Source organism: Podarcis liolepis, assembly GCF_965112155.1.
Source record: "Podarcis liolepis genome assembly, chromosome: Z".
In the NCBI taxonomy this organism is placed as follows: domain Eukaryota; kingdom Metazoa; phylum Chordata; class Lepidosauria; order Squamata; family Lacertidae; genus Podarcis; species Podarcis liolepis.
The window spans coordinates 30740730-30759963 of NC_139570.1; the positions used below are offsets into that span (position 1 = coordinate 30740730).

Below are 19234 nucleotides of genomic sequence, written 5' to 3' on the forward strand. Positions count from 1 at the left end.
AAGCTGGATTACCTCCGAGAGTCATCCCAGCCTCATAACATTTCCGAAGGCGGCAGGAGGGACAGTTTTTCCTTCGGAACTTGTCGATGGTGCAGTCATTTCGGCTGGCACAGAGGTACTTCTGTTTACCTAAAAGCATAAAGAGAGCATATCATGAATGCAAAGTGGCAATCCTCCCCTTACTAGAAACAAATAGCGTAATAATAAAACAACATTCACTCTACACATTTCCAGCTGGTGACTAAAGTAAATACATTTTTTTTAAAAATTAACACACACACATCAGCAGTGGATTTGGTTTAAAACAATAAAATCACATGCTATTTATTTTTAAAAGTCTGGGGGGCATTTAATACAGCCTTCAGCCTGTGCCAGACATGACCATAAAGGAAAAATGGATTTGGAGGGAGAAGGGAAAAAGCAAGGTCAGGCATGAATTCTTAAAAGTTAACAGTTCTTATTAGAACAGTTGGGATGGAAATGGTTCATGTAGCTACCTGGCCACGCTCAATATGTTACTATTAGTATATAAAGCCCTTAACAACTAGAGATTAGTTTACGAGTGCTCACCCAGATGCCTATGGGAAACCAGCAAGCAGGATTCAAACCCAAGAGCAACTCTCGCCTCCTGTGGTTTCCCTGAGAATACAATAAAAGCCTGCTGGATGAAGCCAATGGCCCATCTAGTCCAGCATCCTCTTCTCACAGTGGCTGACCAGGTGCCTGTTACGGGAAACTTGCAAGCAGGTATGAGAGCCCTCTCCCCTCTTGCAGTTTCCATAAGCATTGCCTCAACTCACCATGATAATAATAATAATAATAATAATAATAATAATAATAATAATAATACAATTTATTATTTATACACTGCCCATCTGGCTGGGTTTCCGCAGCCACTCTGCGTGGCTCCTAACAGAATGTTAAAAACATGATAAAAGATCAAACCCGAAAAACTTCCCTAAACAGAGCTGCCTTCAGATGTCTTCTATAAGTCAGATAATTGTTTATTTCCTTGACATCTGATGGGAGGGCGTTCCACAAGGCGGGTGCCACTACCGAGAAGACCTGGTTCCCTGTAACCTCACTTCTCACAGTGAGAGAACCGCCAGAAGGTCTTCGGAGCTGGACCTCAGTGTCTGGGCTGAATGTTGGGGGTGGAGATGCTCCTTCAGGTATACTGGGCTGATGCAGTTTAGGGCTTTAAAGGGCAGCACCAACAGTTTGAATTGTGCTCAGAAATGCACTGAAAGCCAACTTAGGTCTTCCAGGAACAGTGTTATATGGTCTTGGTGGCCGCTCCCACTCACCAGCCTAGTTGCCGCGTTCTGGATTAGTTGTAGTTTCTGGGTCACCTTCAAAGGTAGCCCCACATAGAGCACATTGCAGTAGTCCAAGCGGGAGATAACCAGAGCATGCACTACTCCTGTAAGACAGTCCACGGGCAGGTAGGGTCTCAGCCAGCATACCAGATGGAGCTGGTAGACAGTTGCCCTGGACACAGAATTGACCTGCGCCTTCATGGACAGCTGTGAGTTCAAAATGACTCCCAGACTGTGCTCCTGGTCCTTCAGGGCCACAGTTGCGTCATTCAGGACCAGGGAGTCCCCCGCCCCTAGCGGCTTCATATAGATATTAAAAAGCATGGGAGAGAGGACAGAACCCTGAGGCACCCAGCAAGTGAGAGCCCAGAACCCTAATCCCCAACACCTCTTTCTGGACATGGCCCAGGACGAAGGAGTGGAACCACTGAATAACAGTGCCCCCAGCTCCTCTAGATGGTCCAGAAGGATGTAATGGTTGATGGTATCAAAGGCCTTTGAGAGAGGCCTCTAATTATGGAGACAGAGCTTAGCCATCATGGATAGTAGCCATCAGTAGCCCTCTCCTCCATGAATTTGTCTAATGAATTTTACAGCCATCCAGGTTGGTGGCCATCACTGCCTCCTGGGGGAGGGAGTTCCAGAGAGAGTGCCTCCAATGAGCCTTCAGCTTTTTGAAGAACAGAACTAGGGACATTTTGGAAGGAAAGTGAAGACAGGAGAAAGACAGCCTCAAAACAGGGTGAAGGACAGGTGAAAATGACTATGAGATGCACATAACTTATGTAGAAAAATCATTTAAATCCAGGCTACAGAAGCTTTGAGAAGAATGAGCAGATCAAAAACAAGGTTGATAAGGATTTGGAAGATAATAATGGGAGAGGAGTTTAAGGGCTTGAACAGCCAAGGAACACAGTGAGAAAAGGAAGGAAAGCAGAGTAAGGATGATCATTAGTCAGTGAGAGGGGATAAGGAAAGCTTTTAAAAAATTATTATTTTAAAGAATTGGAACATCAAGTTCAGGCTTACAGCAGGGCAGGAAATAAACTGAGTACCCATGGCAGAGAAGGTAAAGTAGAATTGACTTTAGAAGCTGAATAGTGTCAAGAGAGCAAGTAATAGAATAGAGAAAGCCAAGAGGGGTCAGGAATAGAATATCTGGCAAAATGAACTAAAGTTGGGAGTCTGAGTTAACTTTATCTACCTGTCTCCAGATGGATTGACTGATCTAGTTTTTAGCAGAGCACTTTTGCTGTAGTTTCAGTTCCATCACAGCACTGTAAATAAGCCAACACATCTTTATTATTTTAATAGCCTTCCTGTCGATAAATTTACCAATGTTAAGGACTCTGTGGTATGCTGATGGGGGGGGGGTTGAATGTTTCAACATAAAGTATTTTCAAACTCAAGTATTTGTCAGAGGTGTGTGGTTGTTTATGAGGCTGCTAGATCAGATCATAAAATCACAGTTAGAAGGAACCCCAAGGGTCATCTAGTCAAGCCCCTTGCAATGCAGAAATCATAGCTGAAGAATCCCTAACAGGCAGCCACCTGACCTCTGCATAAAAACCTCCAGTGAAGGAGAGGCTACCAATTAGCAATTAGTTCAAACCTTATGAAAGAGTAATTGATTACTCACACCCCAGGCAGCCTCAAACTTCAAGGTACATCCAATTCACAAATGAAGAAAACTCTACACAACTTAGGTGTGACCATTGTTGAACCAAGATGGCAACAACTGATGAAGAAGCAACTGAGAGGTGCTATAAAACTATCTTAAAATACCGAAAGGGCTATTGCATAGAAGAAGAAGAAGAAGAAGAAGAAGAAGAAGAAGAAGAAGAAGAAGAAGAAGAAGAAGAAGAATAGTAGTAGTAGTAGTAGTAGTAGTAGTAGTAGTAGTAGTTTGGATTTGATATCCTGCCTTTCACTCCCCTTCAGGAGTCTCAAAGCGGCTAACATTTTCCTTTCCCTTCCTCCCCCACAACAAACACGCAGAGTGACTTCAAAGAAGTGTGACTGACCCAGCAGCTGCATGTGGAGGAGCGGAGACGTGAACCCAGTTCCCCAGATTACGAGACTACCGCTCTTAACCACTACACCACACAGATCAAGCTTTTTTTGCTGTTGCTCTGGAGGTTAGGACCCGAACAAATGAGAAAAAAGGAAAATGATGTTCAACAGTGGAACCTTGGGAGGTGGTGGTGGTAGACTCTCCTTTCTTGGAGGTTTTAAAGCAGAGGTTGGGTGCCCATTGTCAGGGATTCTTCAGCTGTGATCCCTGCATTGCAGGGGGTTGAGCTGGATGGCCCGGGGGGGGGGTTCCTACCAACTCTACAAATGTATGATTCTATGGATGTGTGTTGCCAAATACAACATGTCATTCTCCCTGAATGGCATGCTGCTAAATCCCGCCTGTCAGGAGTTGGAGTTAGGTGTAGGTCAGCAATAAAGAACACTTCCGTGAAGTTAACTTCTTTATTCAAAGAAACCAAAACAGCACAGGCCTAGTGTTCACAGCAACTCTTCCCAGTAGGTCTTGCCCCAATGAGGCAGTTGCAAGGACTGAAGGTCCCTGCCTCCCCACAGCTACCGAAGTCCCCTCCTCCCCAGGTCCCCCCCCAAGCAATTAGAGACTGCATCTGCATGCAACCAAGCTCTCCACTGCTCTTTGCATTTCTCTGTGTGTTCTGGGAGACCTGGTCTCCACAGCAGGGGAGACTCCCTGGCTTCTTCAGCAGCCTGCCTCATCTCTGCCTCTTGACCCCCCTCATCTTCAGCCTCCACTTCTGCCTCTGACTCGGGACTGCCCTCTGCCACAGACTCCTGCTGTTCACTAAATTCTGTTACCTCTTCAGCTTCTGACACCTCCTCCTTCCAGTCTGCCTCCTCTTGTCCCACTGACCACTCATTATCATTCCACCACCAATTCCGTGGCTTGAAGTCTTCCCTTGGGGGTTCCCCATCTGGAGCCTCCCACCACTGCCTCCAGTGAGCTCGTGACACCACCATAGTACTACAGAGAAAACCATGGCATTCCTTAGGAGGCGGCTGCTGTCCTAGGGGACTGACCTTGGCTGAATCCACAGTTCCACAGCAAGCTAGTTTTTGCTCTGGGGCCAGCCATATCCTGTTCCAGCAGTCTCCATTTGCAGGAAGAGCTTCCTTTCAGACACTTACTAGCCAGCCGTATCCCAGGCAACTGTTGAGCCCCCAGCAAGAACTCTTGCCCACCCTCCTCTGGATTACATAACTGTGCACTCTTTTGTCTGACACAGTTGACCTCCATCAGCAAAAATCACATCAACAACCCTGTAATCAAGGCCCCTGCATAAGAAGTCATTATAAGGTTTTTCTCTTCTAATAATGCTGCTCTCCTCTCTCTCTGGATGCATGGTGGGATGTTATGGCGTGGAGTTAAGAAACAACCATGGCTTTTTTTTAACACCCCCCCCACACACAAACAACAACAAAACCCGCTAAATAAGTTCCCCTTATTAGAAGGTGGTTATTACACTCAAGACCCCTTGGCAGCCAAAAAAAGGAGAATAATGGGGCTCGAGTGCATTAATGTGCTATTTCACCAAGTTCTTTTAGCACAACCAGCTCTCAGCGGCTCCTCTCTTCAATGCTCCCCTCCCTGGACCTCACTCGTTCTTCCCCATTATCAGCTCTAAGGGTACTTGTATTATTTGGGGAGGGCAGGGGAAAACAGGGGGACTTGCAAAAATGCGTTTGAGCCTGGACTGAGTGTGGATGGTGAGGGGATAAAGAGGCTTAATAGGGCCCATCTGGGGGACTGGGCACGAAGCTATAGGTACAAGGGAGATATGCATGGTGAAGTGGTTAGTGTTGGAGTAGGACCTGGGAGACCAGTGTTTGAATCACAACTCAGCTGTGAAGCTCACTGGGTGTGTGACCTTGGGGTCCAGTCACAGCGTCTCTCAGCCTAATCTACTTCACAGGGTTGTTGTGGGGCTTAAATTATAACTCAAAGATTTCAAAGGTTTCAGCTTCATCAAGTGTTATATATTACAATTATTCCAGTGACAACATCGCAAGTTACCAGACCCCTTACAACTTTAAAAACCTGTTAGCTGGACTGGAAGCAGTGGTCCGAGATGTGGGTGGCATTTCTACCTTACACAATATTTTACTGGATTAAACTAAGAGATCACATGTTGGTAGTAAAATTCCACGGGAACATGACCTTGAACTAAAAATAAACTGTGATTCTTGGTATGCCATATGGATCCAGCCCCAGTTTAAATCCATCTCTGCCATGGTAAGGGGAAATGCTACAAAATTATTTGTCACTGGTACTTTTCTCCCCATACCCTCCAAAGGATTAAAGAGAGAGAGAGAGATTACTCTCCCCAATGTGCTGGAGAAGTTTTTTTGTTTTCATATGTGGTGGTTGTGCCCATACATTGCTGCATTTTGGAGGGATGCATTTCAAGAAATGAATAGCATTACAACTTCAGAAGGATACTGACAAGCTGGAAGGTGTGCAGAGGAGGGCAACCAAGATGATCAAGAGACCGGCAACCAAGCCTTATGAGGAATGATTGGGAGAGCTGAACTGAGAAGAGATATGATAGCCAACTTCAAATATCTAAATGACTGTCACATGGAAGATGGAGCAAGCTTGTTTTCTTCTGCTCTGGAAGGTAGGACCTGAGCCAATGGCTTCAAGTTAAAAGAAAAGAGATTCCAACTAAACATTAGGAAGAACTTTATGACTGCAAGAGCTGTTAGAACAGATTCCTTCGGAAGGTAGTGGATTCTTCCACATTGGATGTTTTTCAACATCGTTTGAATGGCCATCTGACAGGGATGCTTTAGTTGACAATCCTGCATTGCAGGGGCTTGGGCCAGATAACCCTTGAGGTCCCCTCCAACTCTACAATCCTATGATTCCTATGGCAATGTTTATGCTTCAGTATTACTGTTATTTGTTAATTATTTTCATTGTAAAATTAAAGCATTGCAAATAAACAAATCTGTGAATGGATGGGAAGAGATTAGAGTTGTGTCTTCCTTTCTTCACACTACACACCTCTCTTTCTGCTCTCCCTTGAGCTCACTCTCCTCTACTTGGTCAGAGAGATGAACAGGTGCCATGCAGGATGATCTGTGAACGTCGGCCAGCCCAAACCCTCCAAGTCCCTTGCCCACCCTTGTTTAGCTTTCCCTCCAGAGTTAGGCTCAAGAAATGTCCTAAGAAGGAGAGTAATGGCAATGCATATGCATGCATGGAGGAAAAAAAGGTAGGGGGGAAAGCAAGTAAGAGGCAATATGATAGAAGTGTATAAAATTACTCATGACCTGGAGAAAGGGGTGGTGTGGAGAGAAAAGCTTTCCCCCCTCTCCCAGAACTCCAGAACTCGTGGACATCTAATGAAGCTGAATGTTGGAAAATTCAGGACAAGCAAAATAAAGTCCTTATTCATGCAGAATAGTTAAAGTATGGAACTCATTTCCACAGGATGCAATGACTGTGACCAACCTGGATGGCTTTAAAAGAGAACTGGAAAAATTCATGGAGAAGGCTATCAATGGCTATTAGTCATGATGACTATGTTCTGCCTATGGTCAGAGACAGTAATGCTTCTGAATACCAGTTGCTGAAAGCCACAGGAGGAGAAAAGGCATCTGTCTAGCCACTTTGAGAACAGGATGCTAGAGTAGATAGACCATTGGCCTGACCCAGGAGAGCTCCTCTGATGTTCTTAGTGTGCCTATGAAAGAGGTTGGGGAGGAACGAGTCTCTGAACAACTTTTGATACTGATCAATGAATGAATCATTCACTGCTCCACACCATGTACATCACTTTCATTACTTACATAGGTGACCCAACGTAAGACAGGGGGAGTGAGACCACCATTTCCAGTTCTAACATTGCCCCAAGAATAAACACTAGTGTGCACTTTCATTGCCGCAGATGATCTGCACTTACGCAGTCACTTTAGAATTTCCCTCAAGCATTTTACTTAAAAGATTTCTATGTGATCCCTTCAACAACAACTTAGAAACAATGATAGTTGAACCAATGCCACCTTGGAACAGCTCTGTAACCAGAGTTCTTGTTTTTGCCCATGATGTGTAGATAGGCAGAGAAAGTGACTTTCCAAAGATATATGAAGTGACTCTGTACCAACTTTTATGAGGTTGTGCAGTACATTATGTCAGTGACTGTTAACAGTGGAGATACGAAACAATGTTCTCTATCGTGGGCCATCTTTGGAGAAATAATGTCTTCATTTTGGATGTAGTAAAGGCAGCGTGTTGGAGCAAATTATATTTTGACAGGTCTTGTGGTTACTACACTTAGGCAGGAATAAATTGGATGCACAAATATAAGGTGATGGTGGGGAGACACTTGGGTTGACAGCAGTCAACATGAAAATGATATTGGGGTCTTAGTGGACCACAGGCTTAACATGAGTCAACAGTTTGATACAGAAGCAAAAAAAGAAAAGAAAAGCTAATGCTATTCTTGGCTGTATCAACAGAAGTCTAGTGTCAACGTCAACGGAAGTCATAGTACTGCTCTATTCTGTCTTGGTTAGACCACTCCAGTTCTGGGCATCACAATTTAAGAAGGATGTTGACAAGCTGGAATGTGAGCAGAGGAAGGTGGCCAAGGGTCTGGAAATCAAGCCTTATGAGGAATGGTTGAAGGAGTTGGGTATGTTTAGCCTGGAAAATAGGAGACATAGTAGATATTATAGCCATCTTCAAATATCTAAAGGGCTGTCACATGGAGGATGAAGCAAGCTTGTTTTTCCCTGCCCTGTAGGGTAGATCCCAAACCAACGGATTCGAAATCCAAGAAAGGATTCAGACTAAACGTCAGGGTGAAATTTCTGAGGGTAAGGACTATTTGGTAGAGGAACACGCTCCCTTGGAAGGTGGTGGAGTTTCCTGCACTGAAATATTTTAAGCAGAGTTTGGTTGGCCATCTGTCAAGGATGCTTTAGTTGATTCCTGCAATGAAAGGGGTTGGACAAGATTACCCTTGCAGGTACCTTCCTACTCTACCATTCAATGATTCTAAGACTATGCAATGCAGAAACCAGAACTTTTTCTTCAAATTCCTTCAACAGGAAAGTGGGAGCATAGGGGCTAAGGGGAGTGGAAGGGAACAGATTCCCAGAGGATTAAATTTTCTCTCCCCTGCCCCTCCCCAGCTACCTAATCTCAGTCCAGGAGTAGAAGGGAAGTTCCTGTGTTGCCTAATTCCTCTTTTCCCCCTTTCCACCCACCTGCATCGACTACTACCCACCTCCTCACTCCTGACTTACCTGCTCTCCACACCCACCACCTTCATTATCATCATTTCAGCCATTTATATACTGTGTAAAACTACTGTTTCTAAGACATGCACAATAGGTTACAAAAGAGATACAAGACAATCTGAAGTAAGAAATACAGATTTGCAACTAGCAGCAATGTTTGGGGAGACAGACATAAAGACAAGGACTCAGCTGTGTGGTACCAGCTCATCTCTTATTTAAAGCCTAACGAAATGTCAATTTTACTGCCTTCAGCTCATTCCTTGGATAAGGTTAATTGATGGATCTTCTTATAGTTTACTTAGGGCCCATCCACACTTTCCTTTGTTCTGTGATTTCTAGTATTTTTTTATCTACCTACTGGATATTGCCCCATCACACTCTCCAGGAAACCATGCTGTTTATTGCTGAATTGGAACAAACAGAAAACCTGAATAAAGATCTGTCCCTTTTCTGAACCGGTCCTGTAACTGGTTCTGAAGGGTATTTCATATGCTTTCCTGTGAGTGGTGTTGGTATGGTCCTCTCCCACCTACTTTTCTCCTTTCCCTGCCTACCCCTACAGGGTAATTTTTCCAGTTGTTTCTCTAGCTTTTCTTCTTCTTCTTCTTCTTCTTCTTCTTCTTCTTCTTCTTCTTCTTCTTCTTCTTCACTTTTCTCTGATTAGTGCTCATATAAAAATTGCAATATATGTACAAAACAGGTGTGTGTTGCCCCTCGTATTGGAAGGGTCCCAGCTCCTTTCCAAATTATTTTTTGATTATCTGGTTCTCTGACTCTCTGGCATGGGTGGGAGGAGCTGAAGGTGTAGACAACACAAAAAGCAGACTATTGATCATAAGAAGAATGAGCAGGAAAACATAGGGTTCCAAGCATCTTCCCCCAAGTAAAATTGAAGGCAAAAATCACAAGTGGGAACACCCAGCCATGATCCAAATTGAAAACGGGGCAAAGAGTTACAGACATAAGGGAAAGTGTGGCTTGACTCTTAAGTCTTGTTTCCAGATACATACTACGTTTTGTATTACAAAAAGCAACTACAATGTTATGGCTTGTGACTTTTTTATTTTTTAGTTTGTTGCCTTAATCCTGTTAAATTAAAAATTCCAATAAAATCTATTTTTTAAAAAAACAGAAAACTAAAGAGTTCTCTGACACTGACAGATTGGCTGAGGAAAACTTGGGGTGCCATGTTGATGACAAAATTAACTTTTTCAAAAGGAATGTGGTATCTAATAATTATACCTTCACTGCACTCTTTTTGGCACTTGCTAAAAGCATTTTTAAAAGGCAAGCCTACCCAGATGTTCAGAAAGCTGGTGTGAGTAAATAAAAAAATAAAAACATCTCCAACGGGCACAGTGGAGGGCATATTCAGATGTGCTTAGTTCTTGTGGTAATCCACTGTGTGAGACTGTTTGCGATGTGGAAGCAGCTACCTGTGGTTCCTGCATTGCAGGGGGTGGACTAGATGACCCTTAGGGATCCCTTCCAACTCTATGATTCTATGAAATGAAGACTGTCTTCACATGGAGCTGATGCAATACGCTTTCATGTGCGATGTAGGAAAGTCTAATCTTGTCATGTAAGACAGCAGAAGGAAATCAAGAGAAGGTTTATATGCAAGCAAGACAAGAAACATTTCATCACAATCATGCACCTCCCACCATTGCTTACAATTTTCAGAATGACTTATCCTAAGCACTTCAAAATAAAGTGATGAGTACTCAGCTAGGCATCCTTCAAAATAACCAGAACCATAAATAGCTTTTATATCTTCTTGAGAGTTCTCTTCCCCCACCCCCTCCCGAATCTTTCTCCATCTCTTTGGAAATATCTCTCAATGGCTTGGTGGCAAAGTTTAATTTCTGTTTTCCATTTGGAAGGCAATGCATTATTATAGTTTTCTCCACACCGAAAGCCACAACAAACACACAGCTCAATTTAGCCCTCCCTTTGTTGGTGCCATAGCATCATTAAGGATTTCCAAAAAGGGAAAAAACAAGTATTTTTGTGCCTATTATGAAAGGAGGATGCAAACATCTAAAGGCAGTCTGTGTGATTTATGCATTAGTCACTCTTACTGAGGAACAAGGTAACAAATCATAGATGTGCTGGACCACTGTCTTGCCATGGTAATGGACTGGATGAGAGCCAATAAACTGAAGCTCAATTCAGATAAGACAGCGGCACTACTAGTGGGTAGTTCCCAGGATGGGAGGTTGCCTGCTCTTGATGAGGTTACATTCCCTCTGAAGGAGAAGGTACAAAGCTTGGGGTATTTCTAGATCCACTGCTGTCATTTGAGGCTTAGCCAGCCTTGGTGGCACAAAGTCAGCTTCCTTCAGCTTCGGCTGGTGGTCCAGCTGCACCCCTATCTGGAAAGGTATAGATAGATTACAGATGTTATAGGTGGATTTAGGGGAGCACAATTGGTTCAGTTGCACTGGGCACAAAGCCTCAGGGGGTGCCACAACTATGATTTAGAATGGAGCGCACGAGGATGCCGAACTTTGGCATTGCACAGGGTGGTGCTGAAATCTGAGAGCCCAATATCCACCACTGAACATGTTATATGTGGGGTTGGCCTCTGAAGACTCTTCACAACAATTTTTGACAAAACTCATACCTCTGAGATAAAAGAAGCCATTTCTAATAGATTTTGAGGTACTGAAAACAAACACAACAATGAAAATGCAAAATTGACTATTGTTTACGAGAGTAATAGTTTATTATATAATCAAGGAATATGAACATACAACATGTACCAGTAAAAGCTAACTTCTATGTCCAACGCCACATTGAAGATGGCTGAACTAGATGCCCAGCTCTACAATTCTGTGATTCTGTATCAGATTTCAAGTCACCTTACTGCATAAAACAAATGCAAATCCCTTCCCCAAGAAAACAGCGAATAAAACTTCAAAACAGACTAAAATCTTGCTTAGTTAACTCAGCAGCATTTATTTAAGATAGAAGTTGATGAAATTATGCAAGGCATAATTCTCTCACTGGAACTTGTGGACATCCTACAAAGCTAAATGTTGGAAGATAAAGGACGGACAAAAGGAAGTCCTTATTCATGCAGTGCATAGTTAAACTGTGGAACTACTCCCCCAGGAGGCAGTGATGGCTTTAAAAGAAGATTAGATAGCTTCATGAAGGAGGAGAAGGCTATTGATGACTACTAGCCAGGATGGCTATGCTCTACTAACATATTTTTCGCCCTATAGGACGCACTTTTCCCCCTCCAAAAATGAAGGGGAAATCTGTGTGCGTCCTATGGGGCGAATGCAGGCTTTCGCTGAAGTCTGGAGAGCGAGAGGGGTCTGTGCGCACCGACCCCTCTCGCTCTCCAGGCTTCAGGAAGCTATCAGCAAGCCTGGGGAGCCCGTGGGAGTTCCCGCAGGGCTCCCTAGGCTGCGGATAGCAGTCTGATTCCCGGAGTGCGGGGCGCGCTGGAAGCAGAGCACCCGGCGCTTCGGGCAGACATCGGGCAGCCCCACAAGCTCAGGGAACAGCGGGGAGGCGCAGTGCTGCCATCCCGCTGTTCCCCGACCTGGTTTGGAGGCTGGCGCTAGGGAGAAGTGCCAGGCCCACAAGCTCGGGGGAAAGCGGGGAGGCGCAGTACCGCCATCCTGCTGTTCCCCGACCTGGTTTGGATTCCCCGACCTGTTTTTTTTTTCTTTTGGGGGGGGGAATTTCCTTTATTTCCCCCCAAAAAACTAGGTGCGTCCTATGGGCCGGTGCGTCCTATGGGACGAAAAATACGGTACCTCTTTGATCGGAGGCAGCAAATAGTACTTCAGAAGCAGCAATGGAAATCATTGGGAGGGTGGGCAGGCGGAGAAATAGAGTTTTCCTCTTGTGCTAAATTCCTTCCTGTGGTTTTCCTCAGGGGCATTCTCGTTTGCCATTGTGAGAACAGGATGCTGGACTAGATGGGCCATTGCCCTGATCCAGCAGTCTCTTACTGTAAGTTCTTAAATGCTTTACTTCCCCATATATTTTGAAATTGGCCCCTGGAGATTCCCTGTTGCTGTCTTTAGTAAGGAAAAAGAAGTTTAACAGAATCATTTGGAAGACCAAACAGTGATACTAGCTCACCTGCCTCACTTCTGCACTGGCAAACCTTGAGAGCAATACAGCTGAAAGTCTGATACGACTCCAGGAAACACAAACATCCTGTCTGTGGCATTTGATCTATGGCAGCTTATTTGCTGGCACAAGTCACTGCAGGTGGCAGGCAACCAACTATGACCAGATAAGTGGCAATACATATATACATAATTTGATTTGTATGCCACCTTTCCACAGTTCAAACCATGCTCAGAGGCTTACAACATGAAAAACCCTCATAATTACAACATAACAAAAGTAGTCAAAATACACAAACCAACCAATTTCCAAATAAATCACAAGATCTAAGATAAAGATACAAAAAAATCCAAAGCAAGAACCCCACCCCCAACAACCCCCAGTCCCTATGATATGATAAATATTTATTGCTTGAAACCACAGGCCATTGCAAGTATGACAACCACACAGAAACAAAGCCTGTGGAGCTGCAGGCTCCAAACAGCCTGATATTTCAACAGCCACAGACAACCTGAGATCCAGTGTGCTGTCATGGTTAGAATGTTGGACTAGGACCTGGGAGACCTACTCAGACATAAAGCTCTTTACATCAGACATAAATATGACCTTGGGCCAGTCTCTGCCTCTCACCCTAACCTACCTCACATGGTTGTTCTGGGGATTAAATCAAGAGGGGGAGAACCATTTACGTTGAGCTACTTGGAGAAAAAGGTGGGATATAAATGCAAACATGCAAACAAACAAACAAACAAACAAACAAACAAACAAACAAACAAACAAACAAATATTACTTGGGATAGAGTTTACTATCACCAGTTCATCCATCAGACACCTCCTGCACCTGAACTGTGCCAGCTGGTCATTATAAGAACAGCTGTTTAGAAATTGGTGCCTGAGTTTTGATTTCCCTCTTCCCTTCTGGTCCCTTTCCCCTTATGTGTTGTGTCTTTGCCTCTCTGTTTTTTGGTCCCTTGCATACTTCATTTCATAAACTCACCCCCAGTACTGTGTTTTGTGCACATAAGAGTCCAGCTTAACTAAACAAGCAGGGCTGCATCCCAATGCTAGTTCTACACAGAGTAGACCCACTGAAGTTAACGAACATGACCAATTTAGGTTCATTCATTTCAGTGGATTTATTCTGAGTAGGATACCACCCGTAGCATTTTGTGTCGATTTCAGAATGCATATTCCCCTCCCACTTCTTTTGAATATGCTCTGGGACTAAATTCAAGGTGACCAGTTTCCTGATGCCTCAGTGATAGTGGCAGGCGATCTAAATGCTAGAACTGGTCAATCTGATGATGCTCTATATGCACACTTCCATGAATTATCACCTACCCTAGAGGAAGCCCATCCAATACCAATTAGACACTCAAAAGACAAGGGCTGCAATTATGCAGGTCTGTGCCTACTGCGCTTGTCTAATAAGCTGGACTTGGCCATACTGAATGGCCGCGCCAAAGGGGAGAAGGCTGGATAATTCACATTCATATCAAATGTATGCGCCTCTACAATTGATTATATTAAGTGTCATATAACCTTCTGAATAGATCCCTTGAATGTAGGGTGGAGAAGCAAGTAGACAGTGATCATTTACTGTTTTGCCTCCACCTTGATGTGAAAAGGGACCTATTCTGTAATGACAAACTTGAACCCTCCAGGCCTACCAACATGGAGCTGACATTTTCTCATATTAGATGGTCAGATTAGCTGAATAAGGAAATTTCTAGGAAGCTAATCTCAGAGAAATTTCTTATTAAGAGAGATAACCTCTTAAAATCTTCATGCCCCGAAACAAGAATGGATATGTTTCAGGATTTGATGTTACTTCTTCAAGCCTGCTTGATTCACAAAAAGGCAACCTGGCCATTACATTCCAACAAATCTATATTTTTTTAAATGATATTTATTAAGGTTTCCAAGAAGAAGAAGAAAAGTTACATATATAAGAAAAAGAAAAATAGAAAAAAGAAAAAATACAAAATACAGAAAAAATAAAAAAGACTTAAAAAACAAATCAATCTTTCCATGCCTTACATTTCATTTACTTGTTTCCCTGACCTCCTCACGCCTCCCTTTTTTGTATTCCAGTTCAGTTAATTAATTTAGCAATTCCTTTCCCTCTTTGTTTTTATCTTAATCCTTTAACTTATACATTCCAACAAATCTAAACCCTGGTTTGATCAGGAATGCCTCGCTATGAAGTTTACCTTCCTGGGAAAATCTAGGAACTACAGGTCTGTCAATCTTCCTTTGCTCCCTGTAGAGTGGTTTGAAGCCAAACGAAATTACAAAGCTTTGATTAAAAATAAAAAGCTTCAGGCCCAAAGGGGAGAGTGGCAATGCCTAATACAGGCTTCCTGAAGGAGAGGCTCAGCCACCTTTTGGAAAATAGTCGCAAACGGGTGGCAAGATACCCCCTCTGAAGTGGAGTATACCATCCCTGTTGGGGTTTTGGAGTCATACTTTCAATCCTTACAGTATATACAGTATAGACTCTGAGTAAGGCGGGTGCTGAGTGGCCTCCAATGTCAACTGAAGAAGCTCGTAGGCTTATTCAGGCTCTCAAATCTGGCAAAGTTCCTGGAGTGGACAATATTTCCCTCAAGCTTCTTAAGGCCAATGTTGATTGGTGGGCCCCAGTGCTTGCAGCCCTGTTTACCAGCATAGATCAATTGGCTACCAACCTGGAGGATTGGGGCTTAGCAATTATTCAAGAAAGGGAGCAAATCTGACCCTGCTAATTACAGACCAATTAGCCTCCTAAGCATTATTAGTAAACTCTATACTGCCCATGTGCATAATAAACTTGTGGATTGGATGGAGCAAGAACATATTCTCACAGAAGCACAAGCTGGTTTCAGGGCATACCGGTCAACTATAGATCAAGACCTAATACTCAGGACTGCTGACACTGACTGGCAGCAGCTCTCCAGTGTTTCAAGCAGGAGGCATTCCTAGCCCTTCTAGAAAACACCCCTCCCAGGGATTGAACCCAGGACCATTTGCATGAAAAGCCTTAGCTCCACCACTGAGCTACAGCTACTGGGTGAAACCTCCTGAAAGTAAAGCCACCACTTTGCTGCAGTAAATATGATTTACTTTAATCTTACAGTAGTAGCATTTGCTTGGAGTATTGCTTCAGGGCTGATTTTACTGCTCTTTTAATACATTAACAGTTGTAAACCACCCTGAGATCCTGTCAGTTGAAGGGCAGCGCAAAATTACAATAAAATTCAAACATTTTCAGATGTTATCAATGAAATTTAAGACCTTGCTGATTATTCTAAGGCAGTGGTGTTTTTTGTTTTTGTTTTACTTTGCTCCTCTCTTTTCTAAAAACACCCAGCATCATCCTATTATTTATTTATATCTCACCTTTTTATCCAAGAAGCTCAAGGTGGCATGCATTGTTCACTCTTCCTCATTTAATCCCCACAACAGCTCTGTGAGGTAGGTTAGTCTAAGAGACAGTTCGCCAGAAGTGGCTTAGTCATGCTGGCCACATGACCTGGAAGATGTACGCCAGCTCCTTCGGCCAATAAAGCGAGATGAGCACTGCAACCCCAGAGTCGTCCACAACTGGACCTTTACCCAGTGAGCAGAGAAGGATTTGAACCCTGGTCTCCCAGCTCCTAGTCTGACAGGATAACCACTATGCCGCTGCTGGCTCTCTATATAGTGGTACCTCAGGTTAAGTACTTAATTCATTCCAGAGGTCCGTTCTTAACCTGAAACTGTTCTTAACCTGAAGCACCATTCTAGCTAATGGGGCCTCCTGCTGCCGCCGCGCCGCTGGAGCACAATTTCTGTTCTCATCCTGAAGCAAAGTTCTTAACCCGAGGTACTATTTCTGGGTTAGCGGAGTCTGTAACCTGAAGCGTCTGTAACCTGAAGCGTTTGTAACCTGAAGCGTATGTAACCTGAGGTACCACTGTACTTAGAAATGTTAGGAGAGCCTAAATTCTAAATTCTGCTTAGTTCAGATGAGAAGAAATCACCTTTCCATTCACCTCCCCCTTTTTTTTCTGCTGAAGTCTGCGCTAGTTGCTGAGAAAGAGAGAGTTCCTGGTTCCTTGCTGTGAGCCTTTACAAAATATGCCACAGAGGGAGAAGAGCAAATGTAATTATCGCTATTATTCCAATCAGGGCTCATTAGCTGACATCACAATTAAATGCAGGAATTAGATGATGAGGTGGGGGAGGAGAATGTGGCTTAATCTCTTCTGGGAACAAAGATGAGCAGAGGGAGAGAGATGCAAAAGCAGCAACAACGACAATTATCTAAGCGAGGCTATTACTACAATTTATCAATGAATTCAATACAGCAACATCCTACGCAAGGCAAATTGCTGCAACATGAAAGTTGTGAAAATACTGTATCGAACACTGATTGTAGGGTGGGAAAGGTATCGTGCTTCAGCGGAGAAAAGGAAAACATGTCTATAGAGAATGAGCAGACAGCTGTGGCCAATGTAGTATAATGGACTGAGAAGTGCCCACTTGCTATGGAGCCACGTTTGCATTAATTTGCAAAGCCCTGAACAACTCAGGTCCAGGGGGCCTCCGGCACTGTCTGAACCCTCCTATTCCCGCTCAATTGCTGCAGGAGTGTTGTTGGCAATTCCCCGAGTTGATGAGGCTCATCTATCCACCTCTCTTTCATCTGCTATTCTGCCCACGCCTGTTTTGCAATGCTTTACCCCAACCCGCGGGCATTTATTCAGAGGTTGCAAGAAATGAGCTCACACAGTAAAAAGTAAAATCAGGCTTAAGCTCTTCACCACTTTCAGTAAGGTTATGCATGCCTCTGAGTCTTGCAGTTTGGTCTCTACCAACAACAGCAATGTCAGCAACCATCATCTAAATGTGATGGGAGACATATGTGATTTCTGCACTGCAGGGGTTGGACTAGATGACCCCTGGGGTCCTTTCCAACTCTAAAATTTAGCAAACTGCATTTTCTCTCTGCCCGCCTTGTCATTTTTTTGCTGGGGGAGGGGGAATAGGAGCACTGCCATCTACAGGAAAACTGTTCTCCAAGGCCTACTTAATAAATCAAAACACAGCTGCCTCTGTCTAATTTTAGATTTCCCTGCCTGGCAAGGGTTTCCTTAATTCTGTGATAAATAAGGAGGAAATCAAGCATCTCTGAACAGAAAAGGCTTGCATTAAATGCAATGAGAGCAACATCAAAGCCATAAAGATCAGACCTCGAGCCACTGTTGTTGTTTCAAGGAGGGTTGCTCCCTGTAGAACACTCCTCACCCCACAGCAGTGGAGAATTAGAACCAGGATGTATTTTGCAGCTGCAAAAAAGCAACCCAGAAGTAGCAGGTCCAGAGCTGACACAGATGAAACAAAGATTGACTATCTATGCTCTAGGAATTATAGAATCATAGAACTGTCCCTTTGGACAGGACCCCCAAAGTTCATCTAGCATAAAAGGTAAAGGTACCCCTGCCCGTACGGGCCAGTCTTGCCAGACTCTAGGGTTGTGCGCTCATCGCATAGGGTTTCCCAAACTTGGGTCTCTAGCTGTTTTTAGACTACAACTCCCATCATCCCTAGCCAGCAGGACCAGTCATCATAGATGATGGGAATTGTAGTCCAAAACAGTTGGAGACCCAAATTTGGGAAACCCTGACAACCCTGGGGAATCACAGCTGAAGATTCGCTGGCAGACGGCCATCCAATCTCCGTTTAAAAACATCCAAGGAAGGAGAGCCCAGGAATAGACAAGGGAGTCTATTCCTCTGTCAAGCAGCTCTTACTCTCAGAACATTCTTCCTAATGCTCAGCTGGAATCTTTTTTCTTGTTATTTGAATCTGTTGGTTCAAATCCTCCCCTCTGGAGCCGAAGAAAACAAGCTTGCTCCATCTTCCATGTGATAGCCCTTCAGATGTTTGATATTTGGCTCTAATATCTCCTCTTCTCCAGGCTAAGCATTCTCAACTCCCTCCACTGTTCCTCATAAAGGTTAGTTTCCAGACCCTTGATCATCTTGGTCTCCCTCTTCTGCACACCTTCCAGCTTGTCAACAACCTTTGAACTGTACACAGGACTCCAAGGGTGGTCTGACCGAGGCAGAATAGAGCCATACTATTACTACTATTGATCTGGATTCTAGATTTCCATCGATGCAGCCTAGAATTGCATTAGCTTTTTTGCTGCTGCATCACACCGATAACTCAACGTTAAACTTTGATCCCTATTTTTAAATAAATAAATAATAAATGACTGGCATTGCTACATGTGATTCAAGTCATAACCTAACTACAACCACAGAAAAGCCAGGCGTGTCAATCAGTCTCCTGCACCGCACCCACAAACATACCTTGCCTTAATCACACACACTCCCCCAGCAGGTGGGCAAAAGTAACTCTTTCAGAAACCTCAGTTACTGCTCATTCTTGTAACACTAGAACCTGTGCTCATCCAACAAAGCTGAAGAATCAGAACAGACAAAAGGAAGGACTTATTCATAAAGTGCAGAGTTAGAAAAATGGAACTT

At 43.8% G+C, this 19234-nt stretch overlaps 1 protein-coding gene across 2 annotated transcripts in view; it reads right to left on the reverse strand.

Moving 5' to 3' along the window:
• Nucleotides 1-19234, reverse strand: part of AR (androgen receptor) — a 237660-nt gene that overhangs the window by 91383 nt on the left and 127043 nt on the right. For both annotated transcript variants that reach the window (XM_083485088.1, XM_083485089.1), the window contains exon 3: nucleotides 13-129. In XM_083485088.1, coding sequence (XP_083341214.1) covers nucleotides 13-129 — 117 coding nt within the window. The remainder of the gene's footprint in view (nucleotides 1-12; nucleotides 130-19234) is intronic.